The sequence below is a fragment of the Arachis hypogaea genome, chromosome 17, assembly GCF_003086295.3.
Source record: "Arachis hypogaea cultivar Tifrunner chromosome 17, arahy.Tifrunner.gnm2.J5K5, whole genome shotgun sequence".
Classification (NCBI taxonomy): Eukaryota; Viridiplantae; Streptophyta; class Magnoliopsida; order Fabales; family Fabaceae; genus Arachis; species Arachis hypogaea.
In genome coordinates this window covers 44,553,448-44,578,941 of record NC_092052.1, presented here as the reverse complement: position 1 = coordinate 44,578,941, position 25,494 = coordinate 44,553,448, and the positions used below count along the sequence as shown (strand labels likewise).

General features: G+C 31.3%; 2 protein-coding genes across 2 annotated transcripts; both read left to right on the top strand.

Moving 5' to 3' along the window:
• The first annotated feature begins 6,077 nt into the window (after positions 1–6,077).
• On the top strand, positions 6,078–8,051 carry LOC112763231 (protein FAR1-RELATED SEQUENCE 5-like). Its single transcript, XM_025808957.1, has 3 exons — positions 6,078–6,190; positions 6,305–7,691; positions 7,818–8,051. The coding sequence occupies exons 1-3, from the start codon at positions 6,078–6,080 to the stop codon at positions 8,049–8,051; spliced, it is 1,734 nt and encodes a 577-aa protein (XP_025664742.1).
• An 11,896-nt stretch (positions 8,052–19,947) lies between these two features.
• On the top strand, positions 19,948–20,523 carry LOC112763228 (protein FAR1-RELATED SEQUENCE 5-like). The gene has a single exon (XM_025808955.1). The coding sequence runs from the start codon at positions 19,948–19,950 to the stop codon at positions 20,521–20,523; it is 576 nt and encodes a 191-aa protein (XP_025664740.1).
• The last annotated feature ends 4,971 nt before the right edge of the window (positions 20,524–25,494 follow it).

Sequence of the window (25,494 nt, the reverse complement as noted above, 5' to 3'; positions counted from 1 at the left end):
CTTAGCAACATCATTCTCCATGACCTCAGCCTGCAGCAACCGAATCTGATCTCTCAAGCGAGTCACCTCCTCCTCAAATTCCTTTACCTTAGCCACAGCACCAATAACAGCATCATCTCTCTCCTTCACAGATTTCTCCAGTTCAGCAATCCTCGTACCACATGACTTCTCCAAATCGGCAATTTTGTTTACAGCCTCTTGCTGTTCAGCACCGATGAGCTCGGTGGTTCGACCAACACACATCAGGCGAGAGGCAACAATCTAAACAAAGTTTGGAGCCGAAATAAAGATCAAGAAATCAAATAAAAACATCTGAATAGCTCGGACTACGATGAACATTACCTGAACGAACTTCCCAAGCGCTTCCATGCCTACCCGACGAGTCATAAGCATATCACTAGGATACTGAGACACTTTATCAGAGAGATCGGCGAAGTCAAATTGATCACTCCAGAGAGAATGTGATCCAGATCCTGGGATAAAACCATGAAGTTTCTTCTGCCGATCAAAAGCAAACCTACAACCTCCAGTAACCTCCTTATTATCCTCTGAAATCACCTCCACAGATCTCTCAACATTATCCCTCTTCCTTTTGAAAGAAAACACTGGCTGAGCAACAGATTGGGCGGCATCACCACCCTCTTCATTAACAACCACAGAAGCATCAGTAAGCTTTTCTTTTTTCTTCTTAAGAAAAGACTGAAGACGCGAAGGATCAAGGAGAGGAACTCGCCCACCTGCATAGAAGCGAAAAAGTTCAGCATGAATAAAATAAATAGGGGGCGAAAATGCAAAAAATCAAGAAATACCTAAATATGCTTTCAAACCCTCCATATCCCCAGAATCGTGATAACGAAGAAGGTCAGGGATAGATAAACACTCCCCTCCAGCAAAACTCTCAACTAAAAAATCTATCAATCACTCCTCCTCCTCACTCCGTTCAACAGCTTCAAGAATTTGACAAGGTTTCGAACACCAATATAGGGAAAACCGCTCTATCAACTCGTCGTCAAGATAAAAAGGGTACTCGGACTCCACTGATCTCACTTTCACAAACAAAGACTTAAAATTCTTGAAAGAAGACTTATAAAGAAGGAAGAGCGAACGACCAGGGTAACTACTCAAACATACTCACAACCCCTTTCGGACCCCCTTCGCTTGAAACATAGAGAAAAACACAGCGAGAGAACATGGAATAGTCAGAAAACTCATTAAACACTGGAAAGCACGAAGAAACGCCCATGAGTTAGGGTGTAACTGTGAAGGCGCACAATTTAGCTGAGTTAAAATGTCACACTCAAACGCAGAAAATGGAAACCTAACATGAAGTTCAATGAGACAAGGCATATAGGAGTAGAAGTACTGCCAATCCCCCCTCCTCTAGCAAACCCTATCTTCACTAGAACAGGGGAGGAATTCAACGATAGTACCAGAACCCTCTTTCACAACATGTAAACCCCGAAGCTCAATCATGGAATCAACACTAACAAATGAAGAGGAGCGAGTCCTCACGTCATCATGAACCCAGTAATATGGATTAGCTTTATCCTCTTCCACAACTTTATCTTTTTCCTTATTTCTCGCCATCTCAGAAGAAGGAACAGAGAAACGAAAACAAACTACAGAGAAAAAGACAAACCTTTAGAAGTCATGGCAAGAGTCAGCAAATAGAAAAAATTTGAAACAGCAATGAAATTTCCAAAGCAAGGAAAAATTATTGCAAGCCCACTAACTTAGTGGGTAACTTAACTCGCAACCGTTAAACAAAGCATGAAAATCCCAAACGGCAAAGAAGTGCATTAAAAACGGGCACATTTTGCAAGAAGAAACAACAAAAGTCTTCCAAAAGTCATTCAAAATTCCCACGAAGACCACTTTAAAGCCCGAAGACGAGAAGAAACAAAAATAAGCTCGCCTACCATCCACACACGATGCCAGCCGAGCTTGGGGGCTATGACGTGTACCCCGCTAAGATCGGAATTAACATCAACATCAGCAAACCGACCATAAATCCCGGTAACAAACATATCCAAACTGAAACAACCATTTGACTAAAAACACACGTGAGTCACACACTATCCTCTAGCCGTTACCAATAACAACAGAACTCATCATCTGATCCACGAATATCGGAACAACCAAGCAACATACAGCACTTCATTTCATCTATAAAACCAAACCTAAAGCAACCTAGGAAGGGCAGGTTACATGTTACTAATTCTAGTTTATTTCTCTTATTCTCTGATAATACTTATTCTTACCTGAGCGTCGGAGTGCTTGTTGCAGGTGCTCCCGCCGCCGTGTTTCAAGGTACCGAGGTTCTCTTGCAACGCTGCCCCCTGGACGACATATAAGCTCTCCAAAAGACACAAGCAGCTAACTTTGACGTCGTATACCTCGGTTCGCTTAGGACGGAACAATGACTATAGAGTATAATTTAAACAACTATAAATAAGTAACATAAGTAATAAAAAATGGACATAAAATTTAATTCTTTTGTTATTTGGTACAAAAATAAATATAATAAAATAAATCACTGTTCTCATACATAATGACATAAAATTGAACATTATCCTTTTCTAGAGTCATCTAATTTTTTAGTTTTTATCCTTATTTTTGTACTTTATTTTAATTTTATTAAACCAAAAAGTACTAACGTCATTTAACTTTAATTTTTAACTTTTATCATAAATGAATATGTGACTTTGAATGTATTAGATAATAAAAAAAACTCATAATTAAAAAAAAGGTTAAATTTACTCATTCGTTACATTTATAAGAGTGTAGATGATACACATAAGAGTTACGCGATTTTTTTTTGAACTTTTATTTTTAAAGTAGTATTCACTTCTGAGTGTAATAATTATGAATTAATATATGTTGGTAACTAATTTCGATTGAAAAGAAGATAGAAAGAGAATAAAAACTGAGGAAGGAAGAGAGAACAAACTAATATAAGAGTGGTGGTGAAGTATATGTAGATAGATAATGATAAGGAAAAAGAGTAATAAAAACAAAAATTAAAAATTCTAAAGAATAATAAGACTAAAGATAATTTAAAATGTTGAATATAAAATTATATGAAATAAAATTTTTTTAGCTATTAAAAATATGCGAGAGAAAGAGTTGTTTAAATATAAATTTTTATATCTGCTTCAAATTAAATATAATTGAGAAATAAATAAATTTACAAATATTTATAAATTTTTATCTTTATTGTTACACATAGTAACATAATGATTTTAGTATTATATCTAAATTAATTTAAATTCAATTATTTTATATATTAAAAAAATTAAATAACTAATAATTTTTTATTTTTTATTTAATTATTCTATACAAAATTTTTAAATGCTTGATATCTTAATTTTTTTTAAAATGATAAAATATGACTTAACAAGTAAGTATGAAAAATAAGTATCTTTATAATAATTATACATCTAGATATCTAAATCAAACAAAAAAATAATCCTTTTAACAAATCTTTAACAACTCAAAAGTTAACACAATGGATATGTATGGATCAAAGTGATAAATAAAAATGAGAGCTGCGATCATGGTAATATGATATGGTGGTAATTGATTGAGATCGGGGTTAATAGAAGAAGAAAACAAAAAAGAAGAATAAAACAAGGCAACATAATAGTGACAGTGAGATAATAATAGTTATACATATAAAAAAATAATAAGAGAAAATAATAGTGTATAATATGATGAGATGATATAATCAAAATAAAAATTAATAATTTTGAAATAATAATAAAATTAAAGATGTTCAATATAAGATTAAAGAAATAATTTTTTATCTATTAGAATTATGTATAAAAATAAGAATGGTTTGAATATGAATATAAATTTTTAAATTTATTTCAAATTAAATAGGAATGAGAAAATAAATAAATTTAATATATAAATAACTAATTTATAAATAATGTTAATAAATTTTAATTTTGACATTGTTACACATAAAAATAACAATTTTTTTAATTTTTTAACTTAAATTTATTTATTTTATCTTTTTAATTTATTTTTTAATTATTGATATTAAATTTATAATTTTAAAAATAAAAATATAAAAATATTTTTTTTAACTCAATAGAAAAGCATAGTGCCTGTTGAGCCGCTAGTTGAATATAAGTTGGTTTGGTAAATAAGAAAGTGATTTCTACCAGATTGAAGAAATCATACCGCCCATTTATTTTTATTTTATCCTCATTGGTTATTTATATTTATATATTTTTCTTCTGATGTGGTAATTTATCACTATATCTCAATTTAACCATGCTAGGCATATAATAAAATAAGTCACTAATATAAAATGCACATTAAAATAATTATTACTTCTGTAATTAGGTTTTTGTTATATCTTTTCCTTTGCTTTATGCCTTTTAATTTTGTTCTGAACTGAGTTAATTGGAATTGAAATAGGTAATTAGAATAAGAGTAGCATTAATTTTGATCAGAAACACCTTGGATGTTGTTGTCATATTTTTCTGAACCTTTCATCTTGTTATAGTTGCTGATGTTGTGTTATTGTTGGTGTTGTGTTTTGTTTTTTTAATTTATCTTGTAATAATGCAATGTTCCTGTTTGCTGGTATTCTTCTGTTACACACAATGCCCCTTTCACTTTCACTTTCATATGGAAGAGGATGCTTTCTGCTTTAGATTTGGTATATAATCTCCTAAAAGTATTTACTTAATTTGAATTATTTCTATTTTATTTAATTGTGTTGCTTACTTTCTAAACTAATTTTTACTTTGCTCGTTCCCTTCGAAAGAAGTGAAATAGAAGTCATGAAGTAAAGAAGGCCTTAACAAATTGTATAATATTAATTATGTATATCTATTGAATGATTATGAAGCAAATAAAAATAGGTAATAGCCAGCCAGAAATAAAAAGAAGCTGAATGCTTTTTCTTGTGCATGCCCTCATGATTCCTGAACATTAGATTAAAATGCATCCAATTCAGTGTTGTCTTCCTTTATACGCCTCATTTGAATCAATTTCTAATATTTATTATCTATATTGTTTCTATAAACATAACGTGCCTGACATAGTTCTGGTCAGGTGCAAGTATTACTACCACATGTTTTCATTGTTACACATATTTCCTTCATTTTATCTTTGGTGAGAATGTCATTTCTACTTTGTACAGACCATGACAAATGAAATTCTAAAGTGATGAAATCATTGATGCTCATTTTCTGAAAAAAATTAATCTAAATATATGTTGTTCTGCTTAGGTCTTTAAGATACAAAGAAGCTAGTCAACCAAATGGGGGCATAAAAGTAAATACAATTGGATGGATTGTATTAAAATCTTTTAGTTCTTTAAAGGTGTTGCTGTATTTTATGTGAATTAGTGGTAATTTTTCTAGTCTACATATCTGTGAAATGTTAATTGTGTGGTGATGTATTTTTATAAATTGTAGGTGTATGTTGATTTTTTGGAGATGGAGCCGTCGGATAGCGATTTTTTTGGAATAGACTCCGATGAGGAGTTCCCAAGAGGAGACGATCTAGATATTTTAGATGACGATACGGAGGCTGATGAAGATAGACCTCAAGATAAGAGAATAGCAGAGCTGTCACGAGAAGATATCATGCAACTTCAGTTTACAGATGAGGAAGCTGTTTATCGATTCTACAAGACTTATGCAATGATGCACGGTTTCGCTGTGAGGTTGGATGAAGTCAGACACGATAGCAATGGTTGCATAATTATGCGCCAAATTGTTTGCAATCGGGCGGGCTCAAGAAAGGAAGAGGTTGAAAAGGACGAAAGAATCAGGGACCACCGACCCCTAACTCGAAGTTGTTGCCGGGCGAGAATTCGTGCAAGACTAGATAGAAAAATTCATAAATGGAAGGTTGTTTTGTTCCATGAAGAGCACTCTCATGGATTAGTTGATCCACTCGACGTTAGCATGATGCCTGAGTATCGCACATTCAGTGTCTCGGATAAAGCTCAGGCGAAGAATTTGCACGACATAGGCATCAGGACCTATCACATCTTGTGATACTTGGCTGCTCAAAAAGGTGGATATGCAAACTTGTCATTCAACCAAAAAGATATGTACAACCTCATTACTCAACATAGAAAGAAAAAGGTGAAGGGTGGTGATGCAAATGCTACAATAAGCTACCTGAGAGGTAAAGCTGGGAATGATTCTTATTTCTTTGGCAAGTACACATTAAGTAATGAGAATTGATTGGAAAATTTGTTTTGGGCTGATGGGACTAGCCGTATTGATTATGAGTGCTTTGGGGATGTCTTGACATTTGATTCAACTTACAATAGGAACGTCTACAATAAACCACTTGTGATATTTTCTAGTAGCAATCATCATGGGCAGACCGTCATATTTGGATGTGGTCTTCTTGTTAATGAGGATATTGGTTCATACAAGTGGCTCTTGGAAACTTTTTTGGAAGCAATGGGGAATAAACACCCTATGGCAGTTGTCACCGATGGAGATCTTTCAATGAGAGAAGCCATTAAACATGTCTTTCCTTATGCAACACATCGACTATGTGCATGGCACTTACATAGGAATGCATGCGAGAAGGTTAAGAACAGTGAATTTTTAAATGACTTCAAGAAATTGATTTATGCTAATGTGAGTGTTGAAGAGTTTCAGGTCATGTGGGGAGACATGGTGGTGAGGTATAACTTATCAAGCAATTCTTGGGTCGACCAAACCTTTGAGTTGAGGAATTTATGGGCTCTTGCATATTTGAGGGACCAATTTTTTGGGCAAATTAGGACAACATCCCAGTGTGAAGGGATTAACTCTCTGATAAAAGCATATGTGAGAAAGAAAGATACCCTTCTTGAATTCATCAATAACATGGAGACCGTTGTTAGCCATTACAGGAACAATGAAAGAGTTGCAGAGTTCAATAGTAAATATACCGATCCAGTACTTGTGACTTCTTTGCCGACACTTGAAGATTTTACTGCAAAGACTTTATCTTGTAACATGTTCTGGGAGGTCAAGAAGGAAATTGAGGGTGCTTGTGCTATGAATACAGAGTTGGTAATTCAGGATGGTGGAAAACTATACTTCAAGTGTAACAATTTTGGAGTGCCAGAGATTGATCATGTGGTTGAGTTTGACAGAGTTGGGGGGATGCTTCATTGTGAGTGTCTGTGGTTCGAAAATAGAGGGATTCCCTGCATGCACATATTCGCATGCCTAAAGCACCAACACGTTAAAGTTATTCCAGAAAGCTTAGTTTGCAAGCGTTGGAAGAAGAATGCCAAGAGCGATTTCATGAAGTCAAACGTCGATGATCCAAGTAATTCTGATAAGGTACTAAAGTGTCGTTTGGGTGTGTTGGGTGCTGAGTGTTTTAGGTTGATGGATGTTGCATGTAAGAACTCAAGTGATTTTGTCGAAGCAATAAATGATGTTGTCAACACAATTACAAAACTCCAAAAGCGAGGTGAAAATTCACACAAAGGTAATTTAGACGATGACTACGTTGTTGACCCATTGGTGGTGAAGAGTAAGGGAGCTCCCAATAAAAACTCAAAATTTAAGCAACGTAGAAGGTGTTCAAACTGCGATGTGATAGGGCACTACAACAAAAGTTGTCCTAATGTTCCTGGAAGAATCCCAAAGGAGCCAGTAGACGATGATACAGAAAAGAATATCAGCAGCCATCTTGACATCCTCACTAAGGTATCTCATACTATAACTATGTTTAGAATTTCGTTGTATGGTGATTCGGCATATTGTGTTTTGGATTTATAAACTATGTTATTTTTATGCTTTTGTAACGGAAGATGACGTTTGGTTTGTAATCAGCGTAAAAGTCATGACAGTATGAAAAATCAGCAGAAGATGGAAAAAGATAGGAACATTGGTGGTGGAACAGCACCAACCTCAGCAGCTAAATCGGCTTTTACTGATCAAGTGAAAACATCAAGTCCTGGTCCCTATATCCCGGTTTGTGCATCTACAAGTAACGAAGAGTCCGGGATGAGTTCCAGAACAACTGAGTCTCCTGTTGTAGCCCCTGAAACTGGAATGGCAGATTGAAGATAATTCAGATTTTAGGATGATTGGTAATTTTGTACCATTTACTAATTACCTTTGTTTTGTATAGTTTGCATTCATTGATTGATTTGACATTTATTGAACTAGGAAGATTATGTTATTTTACTCATTTACTATTAAATTTTTGAAATTTCTTTTCTTTTTATGTTATCACCTTTTTCGTTTACTATAATAGGACAATATAAGACATAGAATAAAAATACGATGTTTAAAATGTTACTGGAAAAATTATCACGTACACTACCATAATAACGGAGTTTAGCCACCAAATTTTAACTACGAACGCTAAATCGTGTCTTCTATTTATCACCAAATTGGATCACATTGACGTGCCATAACCGACCGGTCTTTAATAGATTTATTAAGCTATAATATTATTTCTTAAAAATATTCTAACATTAACATAAATTTTTAAAATTAAATCTAAAAATATAAAAAATTAAATTTAGATAAAATTAAAAATTATAAAGATAATTCAAATATTCTAATACTTGAGCTACTTAAAAAGATAAAATTTATTTAGCTAAAATAATATAATTTGAATAAATAATAAAAATTTTAGTAATTTTTAGGTAAAAAAAATTTTAATAAATCTTTTAATAAAAATAAATTGTTTTATCATTTGTTAGATTTTAAAAATGACAATAAGTTAAAAAAATAGTCTTTATTTATATGATTTAGTACTCACTACATATCTTTGTGAGTATTGTACTCTTAATATATACAAAATTATCTTTTTAAAAATTATTTTGTGAAATTATAAATTAAATTTTTATTTATACAATTATTCAATTGGTATATATTATTAATTAATTATCTATTAACTATTTTAAGTCATAAGAAAATTAATACTAATTAATTTATGAGTAATTACTCAACTTTTACTTCTTGTATTCAACCGATATAATCAGGGACCCATTGTTAAAAAAAAAAGTCATAACAAATTCAGGCATACATTATATCTAACAAATTAGCCAAATACACCCATTTTAAAACAATCTTCTTTCATTCTCACAATTAGTCATGAAAATTACATTGATCAAAAGATTGATGAAAAAATAAAACCAATTTAATAAAGAACAAGAACAAAACAGATAATAGAACATGAGAGAAGCAAGCCCTCCTAATATTTTAATTTGTACTTTGGATATCCATCCCATGAACCAGCCAGCACATTTTGAGATTATCTCTTACCTTACAACCATTGAAATAAAGTACTAAACACTTTTCAAGTTTTAACTCCTTGAAGCTAAACAAAGATGCTGCATATCATCACAAACAAATTCAATGGATGCCTCTCTGCAAATTCAATGGATGCCTCTCATGGCTTCTGATTCTGTGGCCCCAAGTACCAAACATCACAGACAACAGCTCAAGATATCATTAATTGCAGTAGATGCTTAGTGAATGATTACCTGGAAATGCATGAAAACTAGAAATTCTAAAAGAAAAATACAAAAAATTGAAAGATCAGAATGATTAACCCCTCGAGTATATGTTGTTACTTGTGACTATTCCAAAATGCATCTATAAAATTTTATTGTACTTGATGGCTATTGGGCAAAATGTGCATCCAAGTTCGAATGCACCCTAGGAATTATTAAAATTAATAATCTTCCATTAAAGCTTTTGGCATACAGGAATTAGAATGCAAGTCAATGGAATTAGAATATAAGAGTTTGTACTAGTATTATGACTATTATGTACGTTTTGATGCACAATTTTATAGCTTTGTAAAAGAGGAACATTATCAATAGCTTGTAAAGGCTAATTGATATTATTACAGCTCCAATTATACTGCAAAATACAAACAAGAAAAAATTTAAAGCAAATAAATAATTAAGCATTCTAACGTACTCAACTAAGTTTGATGAATAAAATAATGATAAAACATAAGAAATATGATCCACTTATGTCCATCATAACAAATATGAGTACAGAGAGCAAATTATTGATTCTTCTTTAGTTCGGTTTAAGAGTCTACTCGATTTCAACTATTTTGATTTGAGGTAAACTTCACTATGAGATAAATCTCTTCGAAATCTGTTTTCTTCGTTATATTTTTCCATCACTAAGACTCAAGAATGATTTAAACCAACAAAAAAATGACACAAAGCAATTTCCTTATTCATATGCATTAGTATATTTGTTATTCCATGTCAAAATTGAACAAGTGGTATCTTCCAATGTGAAGAGTATCACCAAGGAACACAACTTCTATGGTAGTCACAATAACAATTGAGAGTGGCTAGAATGTTAGCTACATACACAATTCCTTTTAAGTGCAATGCCCAGACAGCATTGCTCATGAGCTTTCCGAATATTTCCTGTGAATATAATTTTATCATTCCACTAATAGATTAAATCCAGGCATAGTTAAGTTAGAGTAAAATACCTATTTGATGCTTAAAAGATTAAAACCTTCATAATTTAGCTCCAAAAGACATTATATTTTCATATGCTATCTGAATAAGAATTCAAGAAGCACCGAAAGAACTTTAGAAGAAACAATGCAAGATGGATTCCAGTTATTGGCTCAAAATTCTAAACCACTAATACTAGCTTCTTTATTTGGATTGTATCTCAAAATTCAAAAGTACTAATACGGTCAAAGAAACTCATTAAGTCCTTAACTTATATACTATTAAAGGCATTAAAATTAAAAATAAAAAAAGGCCAAAAACTAATAAGAAAAATTAAGGCATATAAAGCACGTTCCATAAAAAAACTATATACTGGTACTACTCTTTGAGACTGATCATATGCCAACTGCAATAAATATATATAAAATTAGGTGCACAATATGTTCCTTTATTGTAGATTGTCATAGAAGTTCAATATTAGACACTTAAGGTAATTCTTCACAATTACCTTGCTTGAAAGATATCGGATTTGGAATCATACGTAAACAAGACATGCAAATTGTGGAGCCCTGCAAGAGAATAATGCATAACATTAGACCAGACATGTTATCATTGGGCGAAAAACTATATACATAACCTAATTATTGGGATGAACAACTCTTCTCTAATTCATGAACAACATAACTTTGTTCAAGTTCAATATCCAAAATCTCGGTATTTTATTAGTTGAATGGTAAAAAATACACGTCAAAACATGGTTAAGAAACTAGAATAATCTAATTAAGATAGCATATACCAAAGAAAACAGCGATTATTTACCTTGATTGATAAAGGAAAAAGTCGTCAACAATAAACAACCATAGTGAATAGCGAACAATGAACAACGAAGTAGCAAACACTAACGAGCGGCAAACAACAGAGCAACGAACATCAACCTAAAGCGAAGAATAGCAGTGATACAAATAGAGAAGAATCTTAGCGATGTGAACTGGAAGCAAATGTTAATAACAACAGCAATTGAAAGTAGAGAATACCAAACCCACTAACCTGAAGAGCAGTTGGAGAAGAGGGCCATCATGAACAACGATGAGCCTCGGGGGAGTAGAAGTCGTGGCCAATTTGCAGGAAAGGCTGAGGAGAGGGTCACAAAATTTGGTGGGTACTTTTGGTTTCGCGGGTTTGGGGCTTTCGGGGTTTTGGTTTGGCAGGTTTGTGCGTGAGAGAATAACTTGAGTCTCAGATTTTAATTTTTGGGGGTTTCTAGAACCCCTACTATTTGCAGGAAGAGAATACCAAACCCACTAACCTGAAGAGCAGTTGGAAAAGAGGGCCACCATGAACAACGATGAGCCTCGGGGGAGTAGAAGTCGTGGCCAATTTGCAGGAAAGGCTGAGGAGAGGGTCACAAAATTTGGTGGGTACTTTTGGTTTCGCGGGTTTGGGGCTTTCGGGGTTTTGGTTTGGCAGGTTTGTGCGTGAGAGAATAACTTGAGTCTCATAGATTTTAATTTTTGGGGGTTTCTAGAACCCCTACTATTTAGAACAAAAACCGCTATCAATTAAATTACGAAGGGCGTAAAGAGTTTTTGGGTTAATGTGTGGGAGTTTTTTAAAACTTTTGCTATATAACTTCTACAAATTTGTAATTTTTTACTGTAACCCTTCGTTCAATAGTGAGGTTGCAACGTTTCATCTTTTTATTTTACATTTTTAGTAAAATTAATGGAAACAACATAATACTACCGAAATAAATGACAGGATTAGAAACAAATAAATGAAAATGGCTTTAATATTAATGTATTAATAAAATAAAATAACAAACACTATCAATGTATGATATTCAAAATATCTTAAACTTAGACAAATTAATAAAACTCATATCGTGAACATAATAAATGGCTGCATTTCAATTTATTTTGGTGACCAATTTCTTTGTGGCATCGATGGTGGTTTCTTTGGCCTTATTGTAATTGCTCAGCACTAAATCTAAGGCCAATTGCATGTGTGGAGTATTATCCACTGGCTGCATGTTATAAAATTAATAAATTAGTGAAGATTCTATTTAGTAAGGATACAATGTCAGCAATTATAATGTTATACTCACTGGTATGATAAATGAATTCCTGGCCTCAGCATATAGCTGCCATCTAGCAACCCATATCCCAGAATCAAACCTGAGGCATACGTATTAAAAGATTAGCTTCACCTTCCTTAGATAGTTATTTGAATTTGCTTAAATTCATATAGTAACTTGTCTTATGCGTTTTCTTGTTGTGGAAGCTTCTGTGGATAGTAGATACGAAATTCACCGAGTTGATATGCAACTTCATCCAAATCTGACTTATCCTCTATTCTCTCATCGAGCAATTGTTCATGAATCATCCAGTCAATGAAATTTTCCTACATTGACAGGAAATATAATTGTAAGTAATTGTTGCTGAAAATTAAATGAGTTATGGTCAACAAATTTAAATTATAAGTATGAATAACTCACTAGTTGCCGAGTCTGTCGCTCCCTTATGGTTTTCCTTGATCTTTGTAGCATTGGATCTACACATATTAACTTTCCTCTTCTTCACGTCAACACATAATAAGTACCAAAGTTTAAAGTTGTCCTTAATTGCTACATAAATCTAAAAATCACAAAAACTCAAGATTGTAAAAACATATCATGGCAAATGATAGTAAATAGGTAGGTTTCAAATTTAAAACAAATACGTTAGGTACCTTTGATAAGCTGCTAACATCAGACAAGTATGCTGAATGGTCCATTACCACAGCTGTTGGTGGGTAGACAAACGAAAGTGCTTGTTCCTAACAAGTTTTACAATCAAAGAAAATTGCGATTCAATTTGGTTGTTTTATTAAAGCATATAGTAAACTTTGACTTCATATGACTTACGGAGACCCTAGGCGGAAGAAACCATATCTTTGGACCTCCGGAACAAATTTTTTCCTCATGAGTCATTGTGCATGCAACCATTGTTAATATCTAGCAAGATTAAAGATAAAAAATAAAATTAGTATAAGAGGTTTGAAAAATAAATTTTTTTATGCAATTTAGAGTTTTACATTAGCATCTATCTGTCGCATAGGCTTAAGTGCATCGAATGATCTTCTACAACCATCTACACCTTCGTGTACAAGTATTTCTTCGTTGTTGTAAAAATAAATAAATAAATAAATAAATAATCTTACCACATGAAATAAAATGTCTAACAACTTTTATCTATATGTACATTAACAAGATACTTACTTAGGGGAGGCATTAGCATTATATAAATATATAGCTACCATTGCTTCTTCTTCATTGACGAGAATATCTTTGGGGATTTCAAATGTCAACTGAAATATAAATAATTATGAAATCATAGTCAAATTATTCATACAGAACATAATCCTAATAAAATAATTTTTACTTACTGGTATTGTCAATGAACGCAATCTTTCAACTTCACATTTGACGACATCCAACTCATACAGTTGTCCATCACGATTAGTTGCCTGCATATTAAATGTATAGATTACAAATATTTATTTTGATCATTTTCAGTTTTATTAAACAGTTTTTTATTGTTCATACGTTACTATATTCACTTACTATTAACCATGAAATTCGCAATTGGCAAACTTTAAAAAATACTTAAAATAGAGATAACTAATTTTTGTTACTTACCCTATTGCCATTTGCTTCTTCACCTCCAACAGTAGACATTACTCTGTTTGCAGGAGGAGTTAATGTTTGGGCCAAATTCTGAAACTCTTGGCGTAACGTCCTTTGGACCTCTTGTTTCACCTTCAAAATCTTTGAATCAATGTATTAAGTTAAACACTGATACATAGGTTCTGAGAGTAAATTTAAATGTTGATTGCTGACAAATAAATTGTCGAAAGAGGCTTGCGTGTTCTCCTTTGAAAGAGTTTGGCTACACAAGTGCAAAATCAAAATATAGTTAACAGTTTCTTTTGTTTTAGAGTGTCATTAATTCCTAATCACGCAACTTCTATAATTATCTCTTTTCTCTCCTACTATCTATCATCTCATATTACTTTTACTGCATAATAGAAAACTTTTTTTCTTTTCTTATTCATCTTTTCTTGCATCCTTCTCACTTTACTTAGATATAACATCAAACCTAATATAAGAATAATTGATACCTAAATTTAAGTTCTAATATTGTTTCTAAAGAAAAGTTTATTATTAAAAAATTCTTTCATTAGTTACGTTAAATAAAAAATTTTCTATCCATTTTTTTATAGTAATTTTGATTAAGATTCTTGTGTTGGATGTAAATTATTGTCGTAGAATTTTTTTATTTGAATATATTTTTAAGGAATAAAAATAAAATAATTCAATAGGGAAACTTTATAAAAAATAAATTTACACAAAATAATTTTTCTCTTATCATACTCTTCTAATATACTCTAGGTACCTACACAGTATATAAGGTCAATTGGCATCTAAATTAAGTTCCAATATTATCCTAGAGAAGTTTATTATTAAAAAAATTTCTCCCGTATATCCGTCAGTTACGTTGAATAAAAAAAACTTTCACACAATTTTTCACACCAATTTTATAAGAGTTTTCTATTGGATGTAAATTATCCATGCAGATTTGTTTTATTATGGATATACTTTTAAAAGAATAAAAGTAAAATAGTTTACAAGGACAATATTTTTTGAAAAAAATTACACAGAATAATTTTTGTACTAATATATGAGAATTCATTTTACATATAATATTCATTCATCTGAATTTATTAGTGGAGTATTTTATAGAAATTATATTTAAGTAATTTTTTTTATCTTATAATCATTTTATATTTTGGAATTCAAAATTTTGTATTTTTATTTTTATTCAAGTTTTGTTTTTATGTTTTATTTTAGTTCTGTTAATAAAAAAGTATTAACATTAGTTTTAATGTTTAACTTTTAGGATAAATAAAAAGATGAGATATTCTTTATAAATTTGATGATTAAAAAACTATTTATTATAGAATAAGTTAAGTCTATTTCTTGACTATAGGAATATATATAATTCACTCTTGAATATAATCAAAATAAATATATATTTATTTAATTTTTTAAATTTTACATTAATTATTGAAACCATGATATAATGGATGTACTCCTATAAAAAAATGAAAATGACTTCATAACTATTTTTTGTTGGAAGAAAACAGCACTTAATGACTATAGAGTATAATTTAAACAATTATAAATAAGTAACATAAGTAATAAAAAATGGACATAAAATTTAATTCTTTTGTTATTTGGTACAAAAATAAATATAATAAAATAAATCACTGTTCTCATACATAATGACATAAAATTTAACATTATCCTTTTCTAGAGTCATCTAATTTTTTAGTTTTTATCCTTATTTTTGTACTTTATTTTAATTTTATTAAACCAAAAAGTACTAATGTCATTTAACTTTAATTTTTAACTTTTATCATAAATGAATATGTGACTTTGAATGTATTAGATAATAAAAAAAACTCATAATTAAAAAAAAAAAGTTAAATTTACTCATTCGTTACATTTATAAGATTGTAGATGATACACAAAAGAGTTACGCAATTTTTTTTTTTGAACTTTTATTTTTAAAGTAGTATTCACTTCTGAGTGTAATAATTATGAATTAATATATCACTACAATAATATAGATTATTTTTTATGGTTATAATGTGTAAAAGAAAATTAAAATTTGTCAAAAAAATAAATTTTGACACTATTTTAACTATGAAAATATGTTAATAAAAATTTTGTCAAAAATAGTATTTTTAACATATAAGTGATTGTGAAAAAAATTTAAATCTTATTTTGATAAATATTGGCTGTCAAAAATAATTTGTTAGAAAATTTTGAGAACATATTTTCTGTGATATTTATTAATTGTCAAAAATACTATTTATTTTGACACTTATTGACTATAAAATATTTTCAACAAAAAATTTTAACAAAGAATGAAATGAGATCTTGAAACTAAAGAATAAATTGAGATTTTGAAGATAAAGAATGAGTAGTATAATCCTAAACTTGAGAGCAGTGTGATGTCAAAATTAACAGAGCCCAAAGAAGAAGAAAAATAGTGGAGTAAATTGAAAACAAATGAGTATCAAAATTGAGGAGTAATTTTCTATGGTCAAATTATTCATCAAGAAAATATAGAAAATTTGACATTTGTGATATTTGTCAAAAATATATATTAATTTTGACATTTAATTATGGTGTTAAAAAATAAAGTGTTAAAATAACTCTATTTTCTTATAGTGTATGTTGGTAACTAATTTCGATTGAAAAGAAGATAGGAAGAGAATAAAAACTGAGGAAGGAAGAGAGAACAAACTAATATAAGAGTGGTGGTGAAGTATATGTAGATAGATAATGATAAGGAAAAAGAGTAATAAAAACAAAAATTAAAAATTCTAAAAGAATAATAAGACTAAAGATAATTTAAAATGTTGAATATAAAATTATATGAAATAAATTTTTTTTAGCTATTAAAAATATGCGAGAGAAAGAGTTGTTTAAATATAAATTTTTATATCTGCTTCAAATTAAATATAATTGAGAAATAAATAAATTTACAAATATTTATAAATTTTTATCTTTATTGTTACACATAGTAACATAATGATTTTAGTATTATACCTAAATTAATTTAAATTCAATTATTTTATATATTAAAAAAATTAAATAACTAATAATTTTTTTATTTTTTATTTAATTATTCTATAAAAAATTTTTAAATGCTTGATATCTTATTTTTTTTTTTGAAATGATAAAATATGACTTAACAAGTAAGTATGAAAAATAAGTATCTTTCTAAAAGTTATACATCTAGATATCTAAATCAAACAAAAAAAATAATTCTTTTAACAAATCTTTAACAACTCAAAAGTTAACACAATGGATATGTATGGATCAAAGTGATAAACAAAAATGAGAGCTGCGATCATGGTAATATGATATGGTGGTAATTGATTGCAATCGGGATTAATAGAAGAAGAAAACAAAAAAGAAGAATAAAACAAGGCAACATAATAGTGACGGTGAGATAATAATAGTTATACATATAAAAAAATAATAAGAGAAAATAATAGTGTATAATATGATGAGATGATATAATCAAAATAAAAATTAATAATTTTGAAATAATAATAAAATTAAAGATAATTAAAGATGTTCAATATAAGATTAAAGAAATAATTTTTTATCTATTAGAATTATGTATAAAAAAAAGAATGGTTAGAATATGAATATAAATTTTTAAATTTATTTCAAATTAAATAGGAATGAGAAAATAAATAAATTTAATATATAAATAACTAATTTATAAATAATGTTAATAAATTTTAATTTTGACATTGTTACACATAAAAATAACAATTTTTTTAATTTTTTAACTTAAATTTATTTATTTTATCTTTTTAATTTATTTTTTAATTATTTATATTAAATTTATAATTTTAAAAATAAAAATATAAAAATATTTTTTTAACTCAATAGAAAAGCGGCTGAACAGGCATGATAGTGCCTGTTGAGCCGCTAGTTGAATATAAGTTGGTTTGGTAAATGAGAAAGTGATTTCTACCAGATTGAAGAAATCATACCGCCCATTTATTTTTATTTTATCCTCATTGGTTATTTATATTTATATATTTTTCTTCTGATGTGGTAATTTATCACTATATCTCAATTTAACCATGCTAGGCATATAATAAAATAAGTCACTAATATAAAATGCACATTAAAATAATTATTACTTCTGCAATTAGGTTTTTGTTATATCTTTTCCTTTGCTTTATGCCTTTTAATTTTGTTCTGAACTGAGTTAATTGGAATTGAAATAGGTAATTAGAATAAGAGTAGCATTAATTTTGATCAGAAACACCTTGGATGTTGTTGTCATATTTTTCTGAACCTTTCATCTTGTTATAGTTGCTGATGTTGTGTTATTGTTGGTGTTGTGTTTTGTTTTTTTAATTTATCTTGTAATAATGCAATGTTCCTGTTTGCTGGTATTCTTCTGTTACACACAATGCCCCTTTCACTTTCACTTTCATATGGAAGAGGATGCTTTCTGCTTTAGATTTGGTATATAATCTCCTAAAAGTATTTACTTAATTTGAATTATTTCTATTTTATTTAATTGTGTTGCTTACTTTCTAAACTAATTTTTACTTTGCTCGTTCCCTTCGAAAGAAGTGAAATAGAAGTCATGAAGTAAAGAAGGCCTTAACAAATTGTATAATATTAATTATGTATATCTATTGAATGATTATGAAGCAAATAAAAATAGGTAATAGCCAGCCAGAAATAAAAAGAAGCTGAATGCTTTTTCTTGTGCATGCCCTCATGATTCCTGAACATTAGATTAAAATGCATCCAACTCAGTGTTGTCTTTATTTATATGCCTCATTTGAATCAATTTCTAATATTTATTATCTATATTGTTTCTATAAACATAACGTGCCTGACATAGTTCTGGTCAGGTGCAAGTATTACTACCACATGTTTTCATTGTTACATACATTTCCTTCATTTTATCTTTGGTGAGAATGTCATTTCTACTTTGTACAGACCATGAAAAATGAAATTCTAAAGTGATGAAATCATTGATGATCATTTTCTGAAAAAAATTAATCTAAATATATGTTGTTCTGCTTAGGTCTTTAAGATACAAAGAAGCTAGTCAACCAAATGGGGGCATAAAAGTAAATACAATTGGATGGATTGTATTAAAATCTTTTAGTTCTTTAAAGGTGTTGCTATATTTTATGTGAATTAGTGGTAATTTTTCTAGTCTACATATCTGTGAAATGTTAATTGTGTGGTGATATGTTTGTATTTTTATAAATTATAGGTGTATGTTGATTTTTGGGAGATGGAGTCGTCGGATAGCGATTTTTTTGGAACAGACTCCGATGAGGAGTTCCCAAGAGGAGACGATCTAGATTTTTTAGATGACGATACGGAGGCTGATGAAGATAGACCTCAAGATAAGAGAATAGCAGAGCTGTCACGAGAAGATATCATGCAACTTCAGTTTACAGATGAGGAAGCTGTTTATCAATTCTACAATACTTATGCAATGATGCACGGTTTTGTTGTGAGGTTGGATGAAGTCAGACACGATAGCAATGGTTGCATAATTATGCGCCAAATTGTTTGCAATCGGGCGGGCTCAAGAAAGGAAGAGGTTGAAAAGGACGAAAGAATCAGGGACCACCGACCCCTAACTCGAAGTTGTTGCCGGGCGAGAATTCGTGCAAGACTAGATAGAAAAATTCATAAATGGAAGGTTGTTTCGTTCTACGAAGAGCACTCTCATGGATTAGTTGATCCACTCGACGTTAGCATGATGCCTGAGTATCGCACATTCAGTGTCTTGGATATAGCTCAGGCAAAGAATTTGCACGACATAGGCATCAGGACCTGTCACATCTTGTGATACTTGGCTGCTCAAAAAGGTGGATATGCAAACTTGTCATTCAACCAAAAAGATATGTACAACCTCATTACTCAACATAGGAAGAAAAAGGTGAAGGGTGGCGATGCAAATGCTGCAATAAGCTACCTGAGAGGTAAAGCTGGGAATGATTCTTATTTCTTTGGCAAGTACACATTAAGTAATGAGAATCGATTGGAAAATTTGTTTTGGGCTGATGGGACTAGCCGTATTGATTATGAGTGCTTTGGGGATGTCTTGACATTTGATTCGACTTACAATAGGAACGTCTACAATAAACCACTTATGATATTTTCTAGTAGCAATCATCATGGGCAGACCGTCATATTTGGATGTGGTCTTCTTGTTAATGAGGATATTGGTTCATACAAGTGGCTCTTGGAAACATTTTTGGAAGCAATAGGGAATAAACACCCTATGGCAGTTGTCACCGACAGAGATCTTTCAATGAGAGAAGCCATTAAACAGGTCTTTCCTTATGCAACACATCGACTATGTGCATGGCACTTACATAGGAATGCATGCGAGAAGGTTAAGAACAATGGATTTTTAAATGACTTCAAGAAATTGATTTATGCTAATGTGAGTGTTGAAGAGTTTCAGGTCATGTAGGGAGACATGGTGGCGAGGTATAACTTATCAAGCAACTCTTGGGTCGACCAAACCTTTGAGTTGAGGAATTTATGGGTTCTTGCATATTTGAGGGACCAATTTTTTGGGCGAATTAGGACAACATCCCAGTGTGAAGGGATTAACTCTCTGATAAAAGCATATGTGAGAAAGAAAGATACCCTTCTTGAATTCATCAATAACATGGAGACCGTTGTTAGCCATTACAGGAACAATGAAAGAGTTGCAGAGTTCAATAGTAAATATACCGATCCAGTACTTGTGACTTCTTTGCCGACACTTGAAGATTTTGCTGCAAAGACTTTCACTCGTAACATGTTCCGGGAGGTCAGGAAGGAAATTGAGGGTGCTTGTGCTATGAATACAGAGTTGGTAATTCAGGATGGTGGAAAACTATACTTCAAGTGTAACAATTTTGGAGTGCCAGAGATTGATCATATGGTTGAGTTTGACAGAGTTGGGGGGATGCTTCGTTGTGAGTGTCTGTGGTTCGAAAATAGAGGGATTCCCTGCATGCACATATTTGCATGCCTAAAGCACCAACACGTTGAAGTTATTCCAGAATGCTTAGTGTGCAAGCGTTAGACGAAGAATGCTAAGAGCGATTTCATGAAGTCAAACGTCGATGATCCAAGTAATTCTGATAAGGTACTAAAGTGTCGTTTGGGTGTGTTAGGTGCTGAGTGTTGTAGGTTGATGGATGTTGCATGTAAGAACTCAAGTGATTTTGTCAAAGCAATGAATGATGTTGTCAACTCAATTACAAAACTCCAAAAGCGAGGTGAGAATCCACGCAAAGGTAATTTAGACGATAACTATGTTGTTGACCCATTGGTGGTGAAGAGTAAGGGAGCTCCCAAGAAAAACTCAAAATTTAAGCAACGTAGAAGGTGTTCAAACTGCGGTGTGATAGGACACTACAACAAAAGTTGTCCTAATGTTCCTGGTAGAATCTCAAAGGAGCCAGTAGACGATGATACAGAAAAGAATATCAGTAGCCATATTGACATCCCCACTAAGGTATCTCATACTATAACTATGTTTAGAATTTCGTTGTATCACTACAACAAATATGGCCTTTAGCAACGCCAAATTTTACAATGCCTTAAAACCGTTCTCTTAGATAGTTTTAGACAACGGTTTTTTTGTAGTGTTACTGTTGAATTCAATTTGTCATTATTTTATAGCAACAAATTAAAACCGTTCTCTTTGACTATTTTAAAGAACGGTTTTATAACCGTTACCATGAATTATTTTTAAGCAACGGTTTTTTTTGTTGTTTAAAGAATTGTACAAAGGAAACGCATTAAAACCGTTGCCGAAATGCTACTCTTTAAAACCGTTCTATTAGATGGTCTTAGACAACGGTTTTTACAGTGTTGCGGTTGAAGTTCATTTTTTCATTACACTATAGTAACAAAATAAAACCGTTCTCTTTGACTATTTTAAAGAACAGTTTTACAACCATTATAACAATTGTTTATGAAACAACTATTTTCTAATATTATTTAAATAATTATACAAATTAAACAATATTTTCAAAATATAATATTTTTTATAATTTATAATAATAATATATAATATCTATTATAAATTTATTTTAATTTTATTTTTTTAAAATAATATTTGTTATTTATTTATAATAATAGTTTTTGAGTATTTTATAAATTCAGTATTTATAGAAAAATAGTTTAAATTTATATAATTATCTGAAATTATAATGACTGATATATCATTTGCCTTGCAAATTGAAAATAACCTTGAAAAGTATAAAGTATAAGGTTACATGGCTTTTGATGCATCCATTTATTAATTTTTTTTAAAATTTACATTCGATTAATCAGGAAAATCACTACAGGAACCCTTTATTTTAAGGGAATTAAGAAAAATCGTGAATCTGATTCCTGTGCGTTGCATCTATTGTTAATATATAACAAATATTAGAATAATTAAAATAAATATATAACAAATATTAATATAAAAAAATAAAACTAAAATAAGAAAGCAGATCAGAACAGACGCGCGTTCTACTTCCTCTTCTCTTCGAACGCTACTCTTCCTCCCTCCACCGCCCTAACCCACGCCTTCAGAATCAGAGACGTCATCGAACTGCCGTTCCCCAGGAAGCCCCAAATCGCACCATCATCGCAAGTCACCAGGAAGCCCTAAATCGAAACTCACCATTGTCGCGCCATCATCGTCGTTGCATCCTTCCCAAAATCGTCGCTGCCTCCTCCTTCCCGGCATCGCTGAGTCTCTCCTCTCCGCGGCATCGCTGCTTCTTCCCTCTCTACGGCTTCAGTTCTTCTCCGTTCTCCACGGTGTCCTTGCGCCTTCTGCTTTGCTGCTTCTCCCCTGTTCTGCCTCGCTGCTTCTGCTTCACTGGGTTGTGCTTCGCTGCTTCTGCTTTGCTGCTGCTGCTTTACTGCATCGGCCGTTTGTGGGTTGTCATCTATGGTAAGTGTTCTTCTTCTCTGATTTTCTGTTGCTTAGTTAGGGCTTGATTGGCTGTTGGGTATTTTCTGTTGCTTAGTTAGGTCTTGATTGGTTGTTGGGTAATCTCTGAAAGTGGTGATGTTTGTGAACATGAGAAAGAAAGGTGTTGAATCTTGACTGAGTTTCTATTCTGGTCTGAATGTTGTTCTGAGTTTCTGTGTACAGGAGGATGTTACTTTAAATTTGTTTTTAATTAATTGAAGTATTCAATAGCTTAATCGTGTTCATGAGATTGGTTCAGTTGGTTCTAACAGGTTTTTCTACTACTCTTACATAAAAGAAGCAGAATTTTTAACGAACTCAATAGTGAGAAAATCTTATTAGAGTCATCTGAATCAATTCCATGAATACAGTTAAGTGGTTGATTACTCTAATTACTTATTGAAAAAAAATCTAAACTGTTAGTAATAGTTTCCTTCTTTCTATTGTGCTTAACTGCATATCCATTTTTTAGTACATAAAATTTCTTTTGGGATAACTGAGGCAACTCTATTGCCAACCAGTGTGTGGTTGTGACCCTGTTCGGGTAGCAATACAAGCAAATTTATATAATATTGGGCAGTTACAATTTTTAACACATACTGTGATCTGTATTGTTTGGGTGGGAGCTAAAAAGTCTTGTTTTCTTAAAAGACTGGATTTTGATAATTCTATTGTTTATGTTTATGTTTTGCATCTTTATTTATCTCTATCCAATGGCTGTTTAGTAGGTTTGCATATAAAATCTATGGGTAATGACACCTCTGCTGTGCCACCATCTGCTATATGCATGCAATGCAGTTGAAGTATTTTCTTTTTCTTCTTTGATTCATTGTGCTATTAAATTATAGAGATATGCTTAGCAGCTTAGCTATGGTTTTTTGTTCTAATTTATTAACCCAATTTTGGCTAGTTAGGTACTGTTTGATTTTTTAGTTATATATCACTTTTGAAAATAAGATTTCTAAAAACTGGTTTTAAAAGTTAATTTTTTTGTTAAAAAATCTGGTTATGAATTACTTATATTTTTATTCTTTGTTGCTGTTGTAGTTTGTCTCTTTAAAACCAGAAAAAGGAAATCAAATAGTGGGTCTCTCTGTAGCTGCAACTACCCTAGACATTGAGCTACACTACAGGTGAATCATTTGATATATTATCTTTTTAAATTTGTTTGAAAATTTAATTGTTAAGAATATTTAGTGATTAATTGATTGCTGAAGCTTCTTTGCATAATTTGTTAGATACAAATTAGTTATGCATGCTTAGTGGATTATAGGTGGTTAGGAAGTTTTATCTGAATTGTAGTGGATTTAGGTTGAACTTTTTGGTTGCTGCTGATGCCTTTTATGAATGGTTTTCTGAGCTGTTTTAATTGACAAATGATGGTTGTTGCATTACTGTTTCAAATTGTATAGTTCTGCTTTATCCTTGTTAATGGCTGATTTCATGCCTTGTTTTGATTGAGCAATGATGATGATGGCCTTATTCTGAGCTGTTTTATTAGTGCTGATTTGATTTTAGTGAGTTCATATGGGTTGATTTTGCTGTTTAGCGCTGCTTTATCCTTGTTAATGGCTGATTTCATGCCTTGTTTTGATTGAGCAATGATGATGATGGCCTTATTCTGAGTTATTTTATTAGTGCTGATTTGGTTTTAGTGAGTTCATATGGGTTATTTTTTGCTGTTTAGTGCTGCTTTATCCTTGTTAATGGCTGATTTCATGCCTTGTTTTGATTGAGCAATGATGATGATGGACTTATTCTGAGCTATTTTATTAGTGCTGATTTGGTTTTAGTGAGTTCATATGGGTTGATTTTGCTATTTAGTGCTGCTTTATCCTTGTTAATGGCTGATTTCATGCCTTGTTTTGATTGAGCAATGATGCTGATGGCCTTATTTTGAGCTGTTTTATTAGTGCTGATTTGATTTTAGAGAGTTCATATGGGTTGATTTTACTGTTTAGTGCTGCTTTATCCTTGTTAATGGCTGATTTCATGCCTTGTTTTAATTGAGCAATGATGATGGTGGCCTTATTCTGAGCTATTTTATTAGTGCTGATTTGGTTTTAGTGAGTTCATATGGGTTGATTTTGCTGTTTAGTGCTGCTTTACCCTTGTTAATGGCTGATTTCATGCCTTGTTTTGATTGAGCAATGATGCTGATGGCCTTATTCTGAGCTATTTTATTAGTGCTGATTTGATTTTAGTGAGTTCATATGGGTTGATGTTGCTGTTTAGTGCTACTTTATCCTTGTTAATGGCTGATTTCATGCCTTATTTTGATTGAGCAATGATGCTGATGGTCTTATTCTGAGCTATTTTATTAGTGCTGATTTGATTTTAGTGAGTTCATATGTGTTGATTTTGCTGTTTAGTGCTGCTTTATCCTTGTTAATGGCTGATTTCATGCCTTGTTTTGATTGAGCAATGATGCTGATGGCCTTATTCTGAGCTGTTTTATTAGTGGTGATTTGATTT